Consider the following 19,613-nt stretch of genomic DNA (forward strand, 5'->3'; position numbering starts at 1 on the left):
CAAATGTCTTTTTCTTTAAGATAAGATGTATTCCCACCCTAGAAACAGAATATTCTACAGAATATATTACTTATAAACATAGACACAGAACAATCACTCTATTTCCTTACAAGCAAACATTAAACAATACATAGAAAAAGTTGGGAGTACTAAGAAAAAGACCAAAGTAAGAAAAAGGAATCATAACCTGCTTAGAATCTATAGAGTAGGTTGCATGCAAATCCTTGCAATAAATAAATATAAAGGCAGCTATCACATTAAATAAATCACACAGGCTAATAATTCTGATCTGTTTACTGGGTTTAGAATGTAATGCCCATATGAATTTCAAAGGACAATTTAAAATGCTTAACAACCATTTAGTAACATTCCAGTACATTTCATAAATTTTAGATATATGTCAAAGAAGAAAATGAATAACGATCACCTAGGAAAAAATAGCAAACAGTATTCAAATAGCTCCCCAGAATTTCCTCCAGCAAAGTTAACGTAAGTTAATCTATAACTTAGAAGAATGAAAGCTATGAAACCAAAAAGGGAAAATATCTGCAGTATAAATTATGTTGGATAAAGTGTACAACCTCATACGATGTAAAAATTTATGTTTGAATTTCAGGATTAAAAGGACAGATCTTCAAAATTGTGTTCCACATTTTTTCTTTCTATTAGGCCTAATGAGAGAAGCCAAAACTTTCTTCTGGCAATACTCATGCTTCTAAGTTCCAGAGAATTACTGTATGTAAAAATGTTTTGAACATTTCACCAAGCTTATGAAAATGAAAGAGGGTCAGCACCAATTTGGATGTAGTAAATTAAATTTGATCCACATAGATGATTGGCAATTTTATTCAGCCTATATTTTTATAAACATTACCAGAAAATTTGCATCATTAATATCATAGCAAATACTTAAGTTATATGATGAACAGAAATATAGCTCCTCAGATAAAATAGCCAACACCTCACCTGCAGGTCTCTTTAGCCAGGATAGGAGGAAGTCTAAAGCAGCGGTCACCAACCAGTGATAGTTGATGGTCCACAGAAAAATTATTTGCATTTTTTATCTTGCACTAAATACTATTTATCTTTTTTTTAAAATCATATTAGTAGTCTGCGGGATTTAAAACTCTGAATTTAGTGGTCCTTGAGGTCCGAAAGGTTGGTGACTCCTGGTCTAAAGGATATGTGACTGGTTTAAGTAACATGTTCACATCATCAATTTAAAAAGTGGACAGTAACTATATCAACCATCGCACCAGAATAGATAGCAATGTTTTTATCAGCAGAGTATGTAAGTAATCTACTAGCACTAGAACTTAGACTTATATACTGCTTTTACAGCCCTCTCTAAGAGGTTTACAGAGTCAACATATGGCCCCCAACAATCTGGGTCCTCATTTTACCCACTTAGGAAGGGTGGAAGGCTGAGTCAATCTTGAGTTTGGTGATATTTGAACTGCCGAACTGCAGCTAGCAGACAGCTGAAGTAGCCTGCTACTAGCCTGCTAAAGTCTTTGGGAAGGCCTTTTCAGTTACAACTCTACTACCCAAAGCTGAGAAGGGTTTCTTTGTTTTTGTTTCCAACATAGATCAAGTTCTACACGTGTTTAATATGAATCTGCCAGATTTCTCTCTATCATTACTCGAGTCTTCCTAAGCTCTTCAATAAATCTTATGGAAAGTGTTGAAGAACAACTGTTCTTCAACTCTGAGTCATAAATACCAATTTGGGGAAAGAAATCCCTTAGCAACCACTAGGGATAACTTTAAGTAAATAAACTATCTAACTCATATCTATTGAAAGCCCTATGTCCCACAAATGTATTTAACCCATTTTGTATAGTACTTACAATACCAACATTGGAAATGCAAAAACATATTGAATCTGTTTGCTAGGAGACACGTTTTCTTCATCAGTTTTTGATCTCCCACCAATTATGCAAGATTTGAGTATTTTTAAAATAGGAAAAATAATAAAAATTTTGTACCCATGCATAATTTTACAACCTTTATCATGTTCACTCTGTACTTATGTTTTCAAAATAAAAACCCCAAATCCAAGGAATTACAAAGCTGCTACCCCCAAAGCAGGGTGTAGAATGTGAGTGCGAAGAGCTAGAATTTCTGGAATAGAATTTCTAGGGTCTCTCATTTCACATGCTCTGAGCCTCAGAAACCCATATGAAAACCAAATAAATTTAAAATAATAGCGATGATGATGATGATGAGCACAGGGACTTGTAACTGGAAGAATATTATGCTTATAAAACAGTGGTTCTCAACCTCCCCAATGCCACGACCCTTTAATACAGTTCCTCGTGTTGTGGTGACCCTCAATCATAAAATTGGTGTCTTGGTTCCTAAGACCATCGAAAATACGTGTTTTCCAATGGACTTAGGTAACCCCTGTGAAAGGGTTATTCGACCCCCAAAGGGATCCCGACCCACAGGTTGAGAACCACTGTTATAGAACATATCTAATATTTTATATATGCAGCTTATACCCTTCTTCTACATTTTTATGCTTTTATCACTTTCCACACTATTAGAGTTTCTAAAATCTCCTCCTTTCTTCAGCTTTGACTTCAGATAAAGGTGAAAGGCTACCACTACCAATTAAAAGCACTATCTGATTATTCTGTGCATCCCTATTACCGTAATCTGTTTCCTGTAAAGAAATATAATAGAAGAATATACATGAAAATCAAGAATAGACTACAGTGGTACCTGAAACCCTAGTTAACAAATGGCACAATACACATAAAAACCTGAATTGGAAATATCCTTAGGAACACTGATGTATAGACCATCTGTGGTAGGATTTCCAGATGGCAGATAATTTGTGCTAGGATTTCCAGATGGATTTTTTTGTTTTTGTTTTATAGTAACTTGAGTCATGGTAGACAATAAGAATGGGAGTACATTTGAGTTAAAATCAGTAATAACGGGGTCTTTTTCAATACTTCTCAGATCCTATTCAGATGTTGATTTCTGCCTAGATCTTTATCTCACAATAGATACTGAAAAGAGTGAAGGACAATTTTTATGGGAAAATTGTATTGTGAAAAATAATGGGACAGTCCCAGTTCTGTCTATAGGAGATATATGGGAAATATTGCTTCAGCAATCGAGTCTTGATCTCTCATGATCCCAAGAACTATCACACTACTTCTAAAAGCAAAAACCGGAATATCTGAGTCAATTTTTCTCAATCATTTATTTCTACGTCTATTATAGCAACACATGACAAATGGACAAATGTGCATGTGTATATGCTCCATTCCAAGCGTCCCATAGATGCCCAAACACTTTTTGCCCAGATGGAGAAATGACAGAGATTGGAAGCTTTGTCTGCTTGCAAATGGGGCACTTTGAAACGGAGTTAATCACTCCATTTTAAAGCACCCCATTTGCAAACAAAGCTTCCAGTCTCCCTCTGAGCAAAAAATGCATGGTGGAGCCAGATGGCGGCACAGCGGGAGGGGGGCGCAGGCTATCCCAACGTGCCACCCACTCCATTTTACCATCTCTCGGCTTCCCTGCAGCTGTGCCAGGGCAGATGCCCATGGTGGGCATTCAGATCACCTGCCTCCCCCCCATGTCTCTGCCTCTGCCTGCTGCCAGTGGCACCATGCAAACATCCCATGAGCCTCCAGTGAGCCAGGCAGCATATCCAGATTGCCTGTTTCCCTCCACCTCTGCCTCAGTGCTCAGAGTTATCTTTGCTGTACCATGGGGTCTACAAGCTATGGCTACTGTCAGATACCATCAGCCCCTGCACACCCGTCACCTCTTGCACTGGCCATGCCCATCCCCACCAGCTTATTTTTGGGGTGGGTCTTATTTTCAAGAAAACATGGTACATATCAGTCAATTAAAGCTGGTCTACAAACAAATGAAGTCAAGGCAGAAACAGCAAAAAATAAAAGTAAGGCAAGGATTAAAAAACAAAACAAGTTATTAAACTGGAAAACTAGCAAGTCTAAGTAAGGAAAAAAATGTACGTTTGGTGTTGAAAAAATAATTTGGTTACAAGACAAACCTCACACTGGGAGTAGCATTGTAACTGCTAGTACTTAATTTTATTACACTGAAGAAATATCCCTCCTCTTTTCAACTCAGATTAAAAGAAACTCCCCCTCCCCAAGGAAAGACCACAGAAGATGGCCTTCAGTAACCTTGAACAAAACCATTCAGGTCATTAAAGCTGAAAACAGGCTTAAAGCCAGGTCTGATTAAAGAAGCGTGACCATAATTCTGGTACAATATCTAACCTGCATTAACAGTCTTGACTGCCTTACTAAATCAATGCTTTTTAAACATATCTTCCTATAAAATATCCTTGTTTCTGTCTGAAACTACTAGAATAACCATGAAAGACCAAGTTTCATATCAAAAGGAAAGTTTTTTCTTCCTTTTGTTTAAATCTCATACATCCGATTCTCTGATCCAATAGGCTTTCATTGTAACAACCTCTGGGGATATAATTAAAGTCACTCATGGGTAAACAAAGCAAAATAAAAACAGAGCTATTTACAGATCACATCTGATAGGTCATTCATTTCTCTTATCTTTCAAAATACATATCTGGCATAAGCTTTTGATGTATTTGCTCAACACTGCTTAAAGTAAGCTCTACTGAAATCATAAATAGTTTCTGTTAAATAAAATGATTTAGAACTTGAATGCATGCATATTTTTTAAAAAAATACCAAATTAAAAGAGACAAAGATCACGCAAATGTTGTCAAAAGAAAGGGATATCTGGTTTTCAAACTTTTTGGTATCTGTGAAACAATATTTTAAATATTTTGAAATGACCAAAAAAAACCACCAGAACTATCAACTTTCTTCTGTATGCACATATCAAACAAAATAAACAAATGAAAGGAATAATTTAAAGGGGGAAAAAACTTTCTCTACCTTTTGGTTTGGATGTCCTTTTTCGGATCTTCATTTTAGGTAAGGATGGCCAAGAATAATGAAAAGGTGCATCGGAATCCGAATCCATTGTTCTTGCTAATCAAACACCCGTTTCAAGTGGTAACTATGGTAGCTGTTGTATGGAGCAGCAAGGTAAGCAATAGGAAATGAAAAAGAAATTGCTCTCTAAACCAGGAGAGGCAATAGGAGTCTGTTCTCTGCATTAAGGCGCATGGGCTAACATGAAAGCAGACAGAGTCAAGTTAAAATAAGATGTGCACCCAGGAGTGAGGCTGCTGTATCCTAGTCTACAGTCACTGGAAAGGTCATGGTGTGCCAATTAATCATTAACTTGCCTTTTCATTTTCCAAACTTCGGTAAAGAATAATCAGGGTTGTTTGAGAAGGAAAAGAAACTTTGCATTGTCTCAGAATGATACAGAAAACTAGGACCATTATTTCCTTTACTGTGTTTTACAAAGTCAAAATATTTAATCTTGTATTATTTTAAAGCATGAGCCATCTAAAAGATGAAACTCTGAAGACAATATTCAAACCAATAATTGGTGAGCCTAATCATATACCTGATTTCTTTTGTTTCAGGATTTCCCTCATAATTTAAAACTTTGGCAGACAAGAATACTTTGTCCATTAATTTTTAAAAGGAAGCATGCCCTTCCCACCACAACCACCATCTTATTATGATCCTTTTGGACATAACTTCTAAAAACACTTCTTTTCCTAGTCATTATGTCTGAATTTCATAAGCTACCATAAAGATATTTGTAAGGTTGGCACCTTTACAGAGCTATCTTGCCATCCTTTGGATGTACAATAGAACTAGTGACTAATTTACAAGTCTTTCATTCTTATACAATCTCCCTGAACAACCCGATGGCTATTAGTATTCAACAAAAACTCATTATCCTTTCTCCCTTATTACACTACATAAACTACAGTTAGTTTTCTTGTTTAAATGTTTCATTTGTAAACATAAAACTCACCTATTTGTGATTACTAATTTTTAACCAAAATTTACTACAAAACATCTCACATACATTATTTTTGTACTTTACTCAATGGGCAAAGTATGTACAAAATGATCAATTTAAGAAACAGCAGAATCTTTCCTCAGTCATATTTCCAACCAGTGAGATACACAGATCCATTTCAGCATAACAGATAAAATGATTTCCTGGACTTCTTGATAAATTAGATGGTTAGCCAACACACACACTCAGTTACAGATTAATAACAGCCTTGCCAAGAAACAAAAATGCAGATTAAATTCTTCAAAATAATGTGTGTAAAAACAGGGCCAATTAAAATTATTTAAAATTCATGTTTAGAAGAATAGATATGTGCAAAACTATTTTTCCTGTTAGTTCTTTTCATTTTACACATAAAGATTGTATTGGGGTCATGTTGATGTATTAAATCTAATTCTAAACTTTCTAAAATAAATACCGTATTTTTCGGAGTATAAAACGCACCAAGGTTTTGAAGAGGCAAATTTTTACAAAAGTAGGTAGGTAGATAGGGGGAGAGAGAGGGAGAGAGAGAAATGCAGTACGTAAGTAGGGAGAGAGAGAGAGAGAGAGAGAGTAGTTAGGTAGGTAGGTAGGTAGGTAGGTAGGTAAAGGAAGGGAGGGAGAGAGGGAGAGAGTGTGTCAGTAGGGAGGGAGGGAGGTAGAGGAATAGAGAGAGAGAAATAGAAAGAGATAGAGATAGAGAAATACAGTAGATAGGGAGACAGAGAGTAGGTAGGTTGGTAGGTAGAGGGATAGAGAGAGACAGCGAAATACAGTAGGTAGGAAGGGAGAGAGAGAGAGTGGGTAGGTAGGTAGATGTTTCCAAGTGTATTTATCAATTTGGTGGAGAAGGAAATCACTGACAATCTGCAGCACCTAAGACTTTGTTTATGCTGGCACAGCATTTGATCAATGTAATTCTCATCCATCAGTTAAAGAGCTTTCCAAAAGGAAAAAAAAAGTTTTTGCACTCTGAAAACCTCCCAAAAACGGCCCATTTTTTGAAAAAACTGGCCCTTTTTTTTAAAAAAAGGGGCATGAATAGCTTTGGGGGGGCTTGCAGAGTGCTCCTGGGGGGCAGGGGGGAAATGAGCAAAAAACTCCCCAATTTTCATTAAAACAGGCTCGTTTTTTGACAAAAAAAAATTGCATGCATATCCCTATGTAGGCTTAGAGAGTGCTGCTGGGGGCTGGGGGGGGGCGGCCTGTTTTTTGCTCATTCCTGCCCTCCCCAGCCCCCAGGAGCTCTCTGAAAGCCTCCATAAGGGTATGCATGGCCATTTTGGTGAAGGGGCAGGGCTTTGGGAGGCAAAAAATGCTGTATTCTATGTATAAGATGCACCCAGATTTTCAGCCTCTTTTTTCGAAGAAAAAAGCTGTGTCTTATATTCCACAAAATACGGTACATATGCTTAATAAGTCCTATCTGATTCTGATCCTAAATAACCATAGAAACTAAAAAATTATGACAAATATAGAAGCCACACATATATTTGATGAAGTGTTCCATCCATAATGTCCAGCAACTGTGCTAGAAAAGCATATTATCCATCTACCAAGTCAATATGTAATTATCATAACTAATACATGAATAAGCTGATCATTCCCTTGAGATTGTTGAAATGTATGCTGACACCAATGGGAGTTTCCCTCTCTCTTAGGTTTAATAAGTGTAATGGGAATTTTGTAGGGTTCACAAAAGAATGGCAATCTAGTCCCACCTGGCATTGCTATAGTAACGACTGTGTCCATCTTTGTGCCTCTAACTACAGAGTTCATTAAGCTGGAATTTATGTATTTAGCAAATTATATAAACTCAAACTTAGCAAATTATATAAACTCGACAATGTCTCTTATTTTGCCCAACATAGCTTTAATTCTAATCTAGCAAGTGCCACCACACATTCCTTATTGATTATCACTAATGTCCAATCCTGGTCAATTTAATATATATCTGTAGGCTGCAAGTCTTCAAATTACTTATTATTTATTTATTGAACGTATATGCTGTCCATCTTCCTGATAAGGTGATTGTAATAAATAATGTCTCAAGCATAAGTGTATGAAATAGCATGATAATTTAGGTTTCTGCATGACTCTAGGACTTAAAGATCTTCATCATTTTAATCATTGCTGTTGATGAACATGACAGAGGTCAGCATACAATATATATTTGCCTGCTTTTCCCAAGTAAATGAAAATAAGTTTAACACTTCTGAAAAGCAAGCAAGGTGATTCTATGATTTGAATTTAAATATGAAATTGCAAATGATAAGACCAGTAAACATAGGGGAGTGGGGAGAGAGAATCAATTTATAGAGCATGAAAACATAATGAGAATATAACTTGTTCAACTTATGAAATGCACAGGTACAGTATAGTACCTTGCTCAATAGTAGTAACTGTGAGAGAGATCTTGGAGTCCTAGTGGACAACCATTTAAATATGAGCCAGCAGTGTGCAGCAGCTATCAAAAAAGCCAACACAGTTCTAGGCTACATAAACAGAGGGATAGAATCAAGATCACATGACATGTTAATACCGCTGTGTAGGCAGGCCTGGGGTTGATGAGTTCCCTTCCCCTTTCGAATCGTGTGGCTGTTGGTTGTTTTAAATGCCCGGTATTTTTTGTTGTAGTTTTTGTGTTTCCCTTCCCTTCCTTGGGTTTGTGCGCCACCCTGAGTCCCACCGGGAATAGGGCGGCATATAAATAAAATGAACCTGAACCTGAACCTGAACTTTATAATGCCTTGGTAAGGCCACACTTGGAATACTGCATTCAGTTTTGGTCACCACGATGTAGAAAAGATGTGGAGACTCTAGAAAGAGTGCAGAGAAGAGCAACATGGGCTCTACATGGGGCAGCCCTTGAAGAGCATTCGGAGACTTCAGCTTGTCCAGAATGCAGCCGCGCGAGCGATCGTGGGTGCACCTCGGTTCACCCACGTAACACCTATCCTCCGCGAGCTGCACTGACTGCCTATTGGTCTCCAGATACGCTTCAAGGCGCTAGTCGTCACTTATAAAGCCCTTCATGGTATCGGACCTAGGTACTTGAGAGACTGCCTGCTGCCAATCACCTCCACTAGACCGACTAGATCCCACAGATTAGGCCTCCTCCGAATTCCATCTGCCGGCCAGTGTCGACTGGCGACTACCTGGAGGAGAGCCTTCTCTGTGGCTGCTCCGACCCTCTGGAACGAACTCCCCATGGAGATTCGAACCCTCACCACCCTCCAGGCCTTCCGCAAAGCCCTTAAAACCTGGCTGTTCCGACAGGCCTGGGGCTAAAGAGCCGTTGCCCCCCGTCTCGAATGGTATGACTGTTGTGTGTTTTTAAATTATGCATTGTTATGTTTTGTTTTTTATATTTTTTGTCTGTACCCCCCTTCCCTGATTTGAATTGTGAGCCGCCCTGAGTCCCCTTCGGGGGGGAAAGGGCGGCATATAAATATAATAAAATCAATCAAAATCAATCAATCAACAAAGATGATTAGGGGACTGGAGACTAAAACATATGAAGAACTGTTGCAGGAACTGGGTATGTCTAGTTTAATGAAAAGAAGGACTAGGGGAGACATGATATCAGTGTTCCAATATCTCAGGGGTTGCCACAAAGAAGAGGGAGTCAAACTATTCTCCAAGGCACCTGAGGGTAGAACACGAAGCAATGGATGGAAACTAATCAAGGAGAGAAGCAACTTAGAACTGAGGAGAAATTTCCTGACAGTTAGAACAATTAATCAGTGGAACAGCTTGCCTCCAGAAGTTGTGAATGCCGCAACACTGGAAGTCTTTAAGAAGATGTTGGATAGCCATCTGTCTGAAACGGTATAGGGTTTCCTACCTAGGCAGGAGGTTGGACTAGAAGATCTCCAAGGTCCCTTCCAACTCTGCTTTTGTATTGCATTTTATTATACAGCCACCCTTCTATGTGAAGGAAATCTTGAATGAAATAAAAATGTAATACTCAACTTATAACTGTTCATTTAGTGACTGTTCACTAAATGTTGTAACTGTAAATGTTGCTATTGTAACTGTCACTTCAAAGTTACATCAGCACTGAAAAAGTGACATGACCGTTTTTCACACTTATGACGCTGCAGCATTCCCATGGTCTCATGATCAAAATTTAGATGCTTAACAACTGACTCGTATTTATGACGGTTGCAGGGTCCCAGGGTAATGTGATCACCTTCTGACAAACAAAATAAATGGGGAATCCAGATTCACTTAACAACTGTGTTACTAACTTAATAACTGCAGTGGTTCACTTAACAACTGAGGCAAAAAAGGCTGTAAAATGGGACAAACCTCACTTAACTGTCTTGCTTAGCAACAGAAATGTTGGACTCAATTTGAAGACTTCCTGTACACTAAAAAGACCATTTATAGCAATAAACAATGTTGAGGTTAAAATGTCATTAACTCAGCACCCACCCCATACCAGCTCCATAAACATCCTGGTTCTAGAGCCTGGGTGAAATTCCTGGTCTTCACTGAAATAAAATAAATGAACAACAAGTATAATCTTTTTGTTTAACTGGATTCCTTTTATATAGTTCAGTACCTGCGTGAAGAAGAAATGGTGCTTTACTTTTATGCAAAAAATATTGAAAATTCAAAAGGTTTCTCAAATTTTTAAGCATGACTGTAAATAGGTGGGTAGCTGGCCAATTTCAGTGCCGTGTGGAAGCCTCCAAGGCTCCAAAAAAAGGGCTCAAGGGCTGAAGTTGCTTGGACTTACTGCTGCATTACAAGGTGATAAAAAAAATAACAAAAAACACTCTTTAGTCAACTATAGTATCATACATGTAGATGATGTTACCCGAAAAGAAAGCTTTGTCAGATTATTTTCCAGACTTTACTAGTGTTTGTCAGCCTCTTTCTATGAAACAAATTCAAGCTTAAGAATCCCCATACCTAGTCAGCATTTTTAAACAAGCATTTACACATTCCATTCAGATTATGCAATATTTTCATTAAGCGCACAGTTGCATAAGGGATCTAAGTCACGTTCATAACATTTTTACCTATTTACTTTTTTCCCATAAGGTAAGAGCTATCTGAATTTTGCTTGCTTTTTGAGAACACTGGCTACTTACTACTGCCTTCTACTGGCATGGTTTTGAAAAGTGTTCAGAAAGCACAGCGAATGCAGATTGAGACACTTAAACTTCTCCCTGATACATGCTCTTATAACCAGGCTGCCGCATTGATATAATTTGTTCCTGGGCACTAGTATTTATAAAGGCTTAATCCAGGATATATGAAATATTTCTTCTCTCCACGGGCTGATTTCAAGAAGGCACATAATCCCAAATTTCCAAATCAAACTTGATTTATACCATTTAAAGACAGATTCTTCAGTCACATAAGATTCACTCCAGCCACGGAAGGGAGAGAAAGAGAAGGAGAGAGAGTAGGAAGGGGAAGAGGAAGAGTAGGAGTAGGGATGAGGTAAGGGAATAAGGAAGGGGAAGGAGAGGAGGAAGGAAGGAAGTAGAGAAGAAAAGGAGGAAGAAAAGAAAGGGAAAATAAGGTGGTGTTAAAACAGGCAGATGGGATGGTAAATAAAGCAACTCAAACTGTATATTATAACCTTTTAAATGGAATAACAAATGCATAAGAATGACAAATGTAAAGAAGAAGAATAACTATGTGAATGTATGCCTATAATTGTATGTAAGAGAATAAAAAATAAAAAACTTTTTTTTAAAAAAAGGATTTACTCCAGCCACATAAAAATCCTCTGCTTGTGATTTTAAGGTCTTGATTTCAATTTGGTTATTTGATACTTTGTTTTATAATTTTCTTTGGGTATATTTATTAAAGGTAAAAGTGGCATTATTTTTTAATTAAATAAATTAAAAATCTTAGCAAGCTTGTAGAATTATTTAAAGGAAACATGGGGTCCCGGGTCTAAGTTTAAGATAGTGGCAAAATTCAAATTTATTTAATTTTTTTTAAAAAAAACTGTGTGACATAATATATTGGGGGGATTCTATCTTATTTTCACTATTTCTTATTTTTATTATGGCTAGGAATCTAGTCTCTGGAATAATGTATGCATCATAGCATCATTGACAGGATAAAAAAGGGAACTGCTAAAAACCCTCGAACTGTTGAAACATTGTGCTTCTTGGATGTGCTAGTAAGATTATGGATAAGATTTTGTAATCCAGATTTCAACAACGTGGATTGAGAACAAGCAGACATACAAGTTGGGTTCAAAAGAGGTAGGAGTGTCCCAGGTCACTTGGTGGATAATGGAAAAAGCAAGAATTTAAAAATGGCCATTTTAAGCCTTATAAAAAGACTTTTAATGCTTATAAAAAAAGAGCTACAGTTTGCCTTTAAAAACTTCATTTAGATCAGAAGCTGTTGACTGCCCATAAAAAAATGGATTGTACCAGGTCACCTCACCTCTCTGTGGAAGAATGTGTGCCGTGACCAGGCAGTAACAATCATAACAGCGATCAAATAGTTCAAAATAGGATATAGAATGGGCCATGTTATACACGATTACAAAGAGTTTATTATGGAAAATGTTAGACTAGCAGAAGTAGACATTGGAATTAAAACTGCTAGGAGAAAAATTAACAGCCTTGATGTCTGATGGCTGGAAGCAAAGGAGACTTAAAGGATGCCTTGTTGAAAGTAAAAGACAAGAGTGCAGAGCTGGCCTGCTGCTTAGTGTTCAAAAAAAAAGAGAATAAACCCATAGGTTTGGATCTACAAGCAATGCCAACCATGTGCAGAAAAATGTGATGTATGGAGCATGAAGGAGCATCTTCATGGTTCAGTGTTCACAGCATTGGAAACTGTAGCTGTGAGCTAAAGAGACATTTGCTTCTTGGGAAAAAGAGCATGACAAGCCTAGTAGGGTGCAGAGAGCTAACACTGCCAACAAAGTTATGTATTGTCAGGACTACAGCTTTCTCAACTGAAATATATGGCTGTGAAAGCTCAAAGGGTGAATGAAGAAAAAAAACTAGCGCCTTGGAATTGTGGCACTGGATAAATGTTGAGAATCCTTTGGACTGAATAACTTGAATTATTTAATACTGGACGAAGTAAAAGCAGGGTGCTCAATGGCAGTGCTAATAATGAATACAAGACATATATTTTGGAGACATAACACGAAGGCAAGAGTCATTAGAAAAACCCTTTGAAATGCTTGGGGGGGGAATCAAAGGCAATCAGAAAAGTTGCCAATGAAAGGCTATATAGCTAAACAGTGTCACTGGTAATAGAAACAGGCATTATGGGGAAAAGGAACAGCTACAGACAATTCTAGCAAAATGGTATCTATCAAGACAGAAGAAACAGAACAATTTCAAAACACAGCCCATCACTACCTGGAAGAGAAAGGACCAATTGTTTTGTCTTTAATTCACGTCAATGGTATTCTACAAACTTTGCAGATCAAAAAGAAGCATGGGAAGATAGGGAAGATTTGTTGAATAACTAAGCAACCAAAACATTCTTCCAACTAGCAACTCTTGCTTCATTTCTCACACCAAGCCAAATGAGAAAAAGAAGCATCCAAGTTGCCTAGAAACTGATCATAGGGAATGGCTATATCATGGGATAGATTGGTCAGTTCAAAGAATTAACCCTCGCCTCTTGAAACATTTGCTGCAATAGAGAAGGCTACAGCTCACAAAAGAAAAGAACTTTTGAATATTCAATATGCATGAATTCCTAAATTTTGAAGAGTCGTATCTTGCCTGCAAAGGTTACTTCTAGGAAATACTTGCTATTGTTTAAAATGGCACAAGAGTTTTCTTGTTAAACTAATATCAAGAGTCACTTTTCTAGAAAAGGCAAAAAAAAAAATCTTACCATTTCTCTGTCTACCAGTAAGCTCAATTTGAACAAAATTCCAAACTCTAGAAATTAATAATTAATCACAATCTCACCAAACTTTAATCTTTCCTCACCAACTATGTTTGAATAACATATCTTATGGTAGCTAAAATTATGCCCACAGGTAGGTTGCACATGAACTGCAGTAAATCACACATTTGTCTTGAGATTGCCACATTGTCCACTGGAACAAATCCAAAAAAGCTTGGGAAAAAATCAGAGGTTCCTTCTCTGATTTATACATTTGGACAGAGTGAAGATGGGTGAGGGAATCTCCAGATGGATTTGTGATAAGCTGTGTGATCTTGTCCAAACATGTCTATAATATGGTTTCACTTTTTGACTGTAGCTTAGTTCTTAACTTGCTGTGATGTCTAGTTCAGCAAATTTTGATTAATATTACCACTACAAGGAAGAGCCCACTTCAATGCAATTGTTTCCAATTATGATTTGAAGGGCAAGCAGTAATCCACAAATCAAAGCAAACAGTGCTACCCTGAAAATGCAAGGAAGTCCGAGAAAGAAGAAGCTGTGTTTCCATTAGTTGCAAGATCATCCAAATTCATATTCCTGGAATATGCAAGAATTTATTTTGCACACAGTCTCAAGCAAAATATTTCATATGCTCACATGACATAACAAACTTTTGAAAGCTCAGCATATTGAAAAAAGAAGCCAAATAAATATTTGCTAAAAGAGATGTTTTAATGTTAAATGGAAGCAAGCATACAGTTATGGAATCCATACTATATAAACTGTATCTACAGTTTTATCTATGTTTTCTCTCCTTTCCTTTTAAAAGGAAGTTAGAAAAGTAGACCTAAAAAACTGCCTTCCTTATCATTTTTCTTGAAATATAGTTCAGACAGTTAAACACTCTTTCTATCACTCTTTCTCATCTAAAACATAATCAAATTTCCTTTATTTGATTATCTATAAATCTTGTCTTATTATATTAGAAATAAAAAATCTTATATTTTAAAAGACAAAGCCTTTATTGCTTTGAAAACATTAGCATGTCATGACTTGATTCTCAAAGGTCATAGTGCTCCAGAGTTTGGTAAGTAATAATTCTTTATTTAACAGTCTCTGTCAGTTCCACCTGACATTCAAAGCACGCACTATTTATATTACTGTAGCTCAGGAACTTATGTAACAAATACATAAATCTTATTTAAAATGTTAATATATGTAAAAAGGGAATTGGAATAATAGAAAAGATACAGCACAGATACCAAAGATACATCTATTTTAAGGAAGTATAAACAGATGTTGCAGAAATACTCTGAAGCTATACAGCCTATAGCCCTTTAACTGGTTATGAGGCCACTGGGAATTTTCACTGTCAAAATCACTTTAATACAAAAGGTTTTGTATCAGAAGCCTAACCATGCTTGCTTTTCATCATGATTAATTAAAATAAACCACATTCTAAAACTATGATTTGGGAGTTCTCTTGTTTCAAGTAATCTTTCTTAAGACCAAGCATAATTAATCTGAATGCAAAGGTAATGTTGAACCATGGCTAATAAAAATGGAAGCTAAATGTTGAAACTCAAACTCTGACCTATGGCTTAAAGTAGTAAGAAAAGGACATTCTGTAGTTTATTACCATAATGATAAACTATAGTTCTTTCATTTGGAAATTGATATAATATAGCATTGGATTATCTAATTTTATTGGGCATTTATTTCTTGAAATACATTTTTCAATACTCACAAAATCCCATTAATAAGATTGAGATGTAGAATTTAATTTAATTTTTCTAGCTTGGCTTATATCCAAAAACTGGCTCATTCAAAATCATACAAGTATGTTGGACTTTAATTCCCATCCTCCTCCTTTGTTATGATGGGATTGTAGACCAATATATCTGGAAGATGCCTGTTGGAGAAGGCACCCTAAAGGATAGCATGCAAATGTTTATTCCAAATCCCTTTTCTATTGTCATACCTCTTTTCCAGGGAGAGGGGGGATTAACTAAAATCCTTTATAATCCTACTAAGAAACTAACTTTAAAGAATGGGGATATTGAAAGCAAAGTTTGCAGACTCCAGTATAAACCAAGTGGTTTTCACAATACAGCAGATCACTCTGTTCAATGGCTGAAAGTGATGAGCAATTAAATGGGAATTACTGAAGAATCTAAAACCTACCTAAAAAGCAGACTCCTTAAAATCTTTTGCTACCCTGGTCACACTGAGAGTGATGCCAACAATCTGGCTTCTGTGCTTTTTATCTCTTGAAGAGCAAGCTGTGGCCGGTAGAATGTCTCACCTCCTCAGAAATATAAGCCAAGGAACTCAGCAAAATAAAAACATTGGCTGCCAAATCACATGAACATTTAAAGTGTTTTATCTAGACTCTTATTGTTTGCAGCCCTTTATCATTCCATATCTTTTTCTATTAGAATACTGGGCATTATAAATCTTGAGTTTTAGAAATGAAATTTATTTCTATTAGAAGATAGCTATACAATGTTATAAAAGAACATAAATATTCAGGGTTTAGGAATATTTCAAAATAGGAATAAGCATTTAGCTTTTTAAAGTATTGCTGCTATTTTAATGTGAAGTGTCTTAACAATAATATCATTATCAACACCGGCAGAGCGGCAAGAGGTAAGATTTATTTTCTTTTGTGAGCTTTTTCTCATCGTTTTCAGGGAAACATAAGCTCACAAAAGAAACACCAGGGAGATCTGACCTGGGATGATGGCATGCGTACCAGCAGAGAGGGCTTTGCATGCCACCTGTGGTACGCGTGCCACAGGTTCGCCATCACGACTCTAAACTAAAATGGAAATTTGAAAATTTCCATATTATTGCCAAGAAAATTTCATGATTGTGTCCGCAGAGTCACCAGAAGAGTTACCAACAGAGTTTCACTTGTGAAATCTCCATCTGAAACTTATCTTAATATTAAGCTAAATGTATGGGAATTCTTCTGAAATGATAAAGCAGCAACCTAAGATATAATTACAAATTATAAATGTGTGGTGCACCACTTCAAAACACCTGTGAATTTTTCCTGTATATTCCTTTGCAGTTGAGTGCCAAATGTTTTTGTCAGCAATATCTTCAAATTTAATATGAATAGATAGGATAATATGATCTAGAATAGAACCTTATTCCTTTATACAGAGTCTGATCGATTTAACCCAAGACTACCTACATTGGCTAGCAGATGCTCCAAGGAGTAGCTCCCTAACTAGAAATGACAAGAGATAATATCTGAACCTTTTTGATGCAAAGCAATGATTTACACTTAGCACAACTACTTAGCTATAGCTCTTCCCTTCCTCACAAAAATATGGATAATCATTCTATAAAGAGACAATTGAGGCTAGAAGCAAGGTTTTTTAACAGAGAGGCTAAGGAGAAATAGAAGCATTTGGCTACAGTTTGGAATTTAATTTACTTTCTTAACAGTGCTTTTTAACCAGCTAACATGAAGATAAAACCGAGCACAGCCTAGGAAACTGACACAATGCAATAACCTGAGCTATTGCAGTGATAGAGAAGCCCACTTTTGTCCATTTTATTTGTCTCATCAGGTCCTTACTTTATTTGGGTCATCTCCACTGTGTGTGTCTTGCTTAATTAATAATGTTCAGAGTTTGTTCTTCTTTCTTATTTATTTTCACATCACATGTAAAAAGCATTGCAATACTCAATTCTGCATCTAATATCAACTTTCAGGTACTCCATCTCCTGGAATTCTACATCAACACAGAAAGTAATAAAAAGGTAAAGGTTTCCCTCGCACGTATGTGCTAGTCGTTCCTGACTCTAGGGGTCAGTGCTCATTTCTGTTTCAAAGCTGAAGAGCCAGCACTGTCCAAAGTCCCCTTCGGCGTCATGTGGTCTGCATGACTAAACGCCGAAGGTGCACGGAACACTGTTATCTTCTCACCAAAGGTGATCCCTATTTTTCTACTTGCATTATTACATGCTTTCAAACTGCTAGGTTGGCAGAAGCTGGGACAAGTAATGGGAGCTCATTCCATTATGTGTCGCTAGGTATTCAAACCGCCGAACTGCCAACCTTTCTGATCAACAAGATCAGCATCTAAGCCACTGAGCCACCATGTCGCTCACAGAAAGTAATACTGCCTAGAAATTCTAACAGTGTTGGTTTCCCCATTCACTTTGCTTGTGGGAAATCAGCAAGACTGGTTGGAAATCACAATCAAGTGACCATGGGTCTTTATGAAGTCAATAATTAAACAACAAACAACAACAACAAATCAACTGCTCTTTCTTCAGGGAAATGTCAGCCCCCCTCTTCAAAGCAATGAAGAGGAAAGTAACATGGTGCCATGGTATCTTGACTTTAAGATGGAGAGGTATACTTCTGAAGAATGAAAAGGCAGGGCAAAATGGCTATGCCCATCCATATGCAACTACATAGCATAGCTTCAGAGGATATGCAAAAACATTATTTGCATGGTTTCTCCTGGACTTATCAGCAAATGAATAGTGAATTTCTTCAACTTGTGAAGACTTAACCAACATCTGTGACACTGTGTGACAAAGCGGCACAGCATTAATCTTGAATTGGTGCATCCTTGTGCACAGAAGAGGTGGCAGAGGGAAGACAAATTTCAGCACTATTATTTGCAACCCATCACTTCAGGCCATCAGAGACTAATTTCCACTCACAAGGGATAATAAATGGGATTTTAAAATACAAGCACACAGCTGAAAAAAATTCTTACCTAAATCCAATACATTCTCATCTTCATTTTCCTGTGGATGAATTATACGTTCTTGGTGAAACTACAACAAAATGGAAATAATACTATGTTCTGGTGTATAATCTGTAATAAATTGCATTGAAAAATTTCAGAATGCAATGTATTTTTTCAAAAGCATTTGCTGTTCTGGTTCATTTCAGAATGTAACATTAATTTTTCTAAACTGTAGAGCAAAATTAGCCACTCAGAATAGAATATCTGTTTTAACAATAAGCTCTCATCCAATACTCTCAAATAACAAACCAGAGCTTTTATAAAAAAAATTTGCAAGTTCGGCAACAACAAGGATAGTTCATTATAAAAGGAGGAGGAAACCACTTTGGCTGTCGCAACTTTTAAAGGCACCATATAAAGAAACAACACTTCCAACAACTTTGAAATATCAAGAAGCCGACAATGCAGATCATAAAATATCAAAAACATCTGCTTACCTTCTATTTCCTGTATAATTCAAAGACTTGGGAGCGTGCCTACAAATCATTTAGTCATTTCCATACCAGAAAATAGGTGGAGACATGAATTATGATTGCCTAAGCTCTCTGATATTTGGAGTCACAGTTAAATCCTTATAAGCCACAAGTCCATCCAAGGCAAGGATTTCCAGGGCTCAAGCGGGGGGGAAAGCATGCTTTGCTATGCTGAAGATTTTAAATGTTAAGTCTTGCTATTGCCAATCAAAAGAGGTTTTATAAGGAAATATCTCCGGGTAAAACCCCACAGTGGGTTATACTAAAACCAGTGAACCAATTAAATATAAGAGAGGTCACATGCCCAGGTATCCCAAAACAATTTTGTTTCTTTTGGTCTTCCAGAAGAATCTAAAACTTATTAGCAAAGCATCATTAGTTTTATGCAATAACATGAAAATTGAATGCCCACAGAAAACAGCTGCACCCATGCAAACCATCTATTCCTAGAGTCTGTCCCTGATGAATGTTGTACAGATTTCTAACTGTAAATGACTGGTCACAATTATCATGGTTGAAGCATGAAGCAAAGCTGTTTTTCTTTAAATATATTATTAGCAGA

General features: G+C 36.8%; 1 protein-coding gene across 3 annotated transcripts in view; it reads right to left on the reverse strand.

Annotated features, from left to right (window-relative positions):
• The window catches only part of ARHGEF28 (Rho guanine nucleotide exchange factor 28), a 150,257-nt gene that overhangs the window by 57,301 nt on the left and 73,343 nt on the right, over positions 1 to 19,613 (reverse strand). The window contains exon 9 of one of the 3 annotated variants that reach the window (XM_087715652.1): positions 18,546 to 18,606. The exons of 1 other annotated variant lie outside the window; for it this stretch is intronic. In XM_087715652.1, the coding sequence (XP_087571778.1) occupies positions 18,546 to 18,606 (61 nt within the window). Of the gene's footprint in view, positions 1 to 4,922; positions 5,178 to 18,545; positions 18,607 to 19,613 lie in introns of those variants that run through there. One more of the 3 variants, XM_087715655.1, reaches the window with a different exon arrangement.

Source organism: Thamnophis sirtalis, unplaced genomic scaffold (assembly GCF_051295495.1).
Source record: "Thamnophis sirtalis isolate CommonGarterSnake01/CBP01778 unplaced genomic scaffold, rThaSir2_p1.2 scaffold_5, whole genome shotgun sequence".
NCBI lineage: Eukaryota > Metazoa > Chordata > Lepidosauria > Squamata > Natricidae > Thamnophis > Thamnophis sirtalis.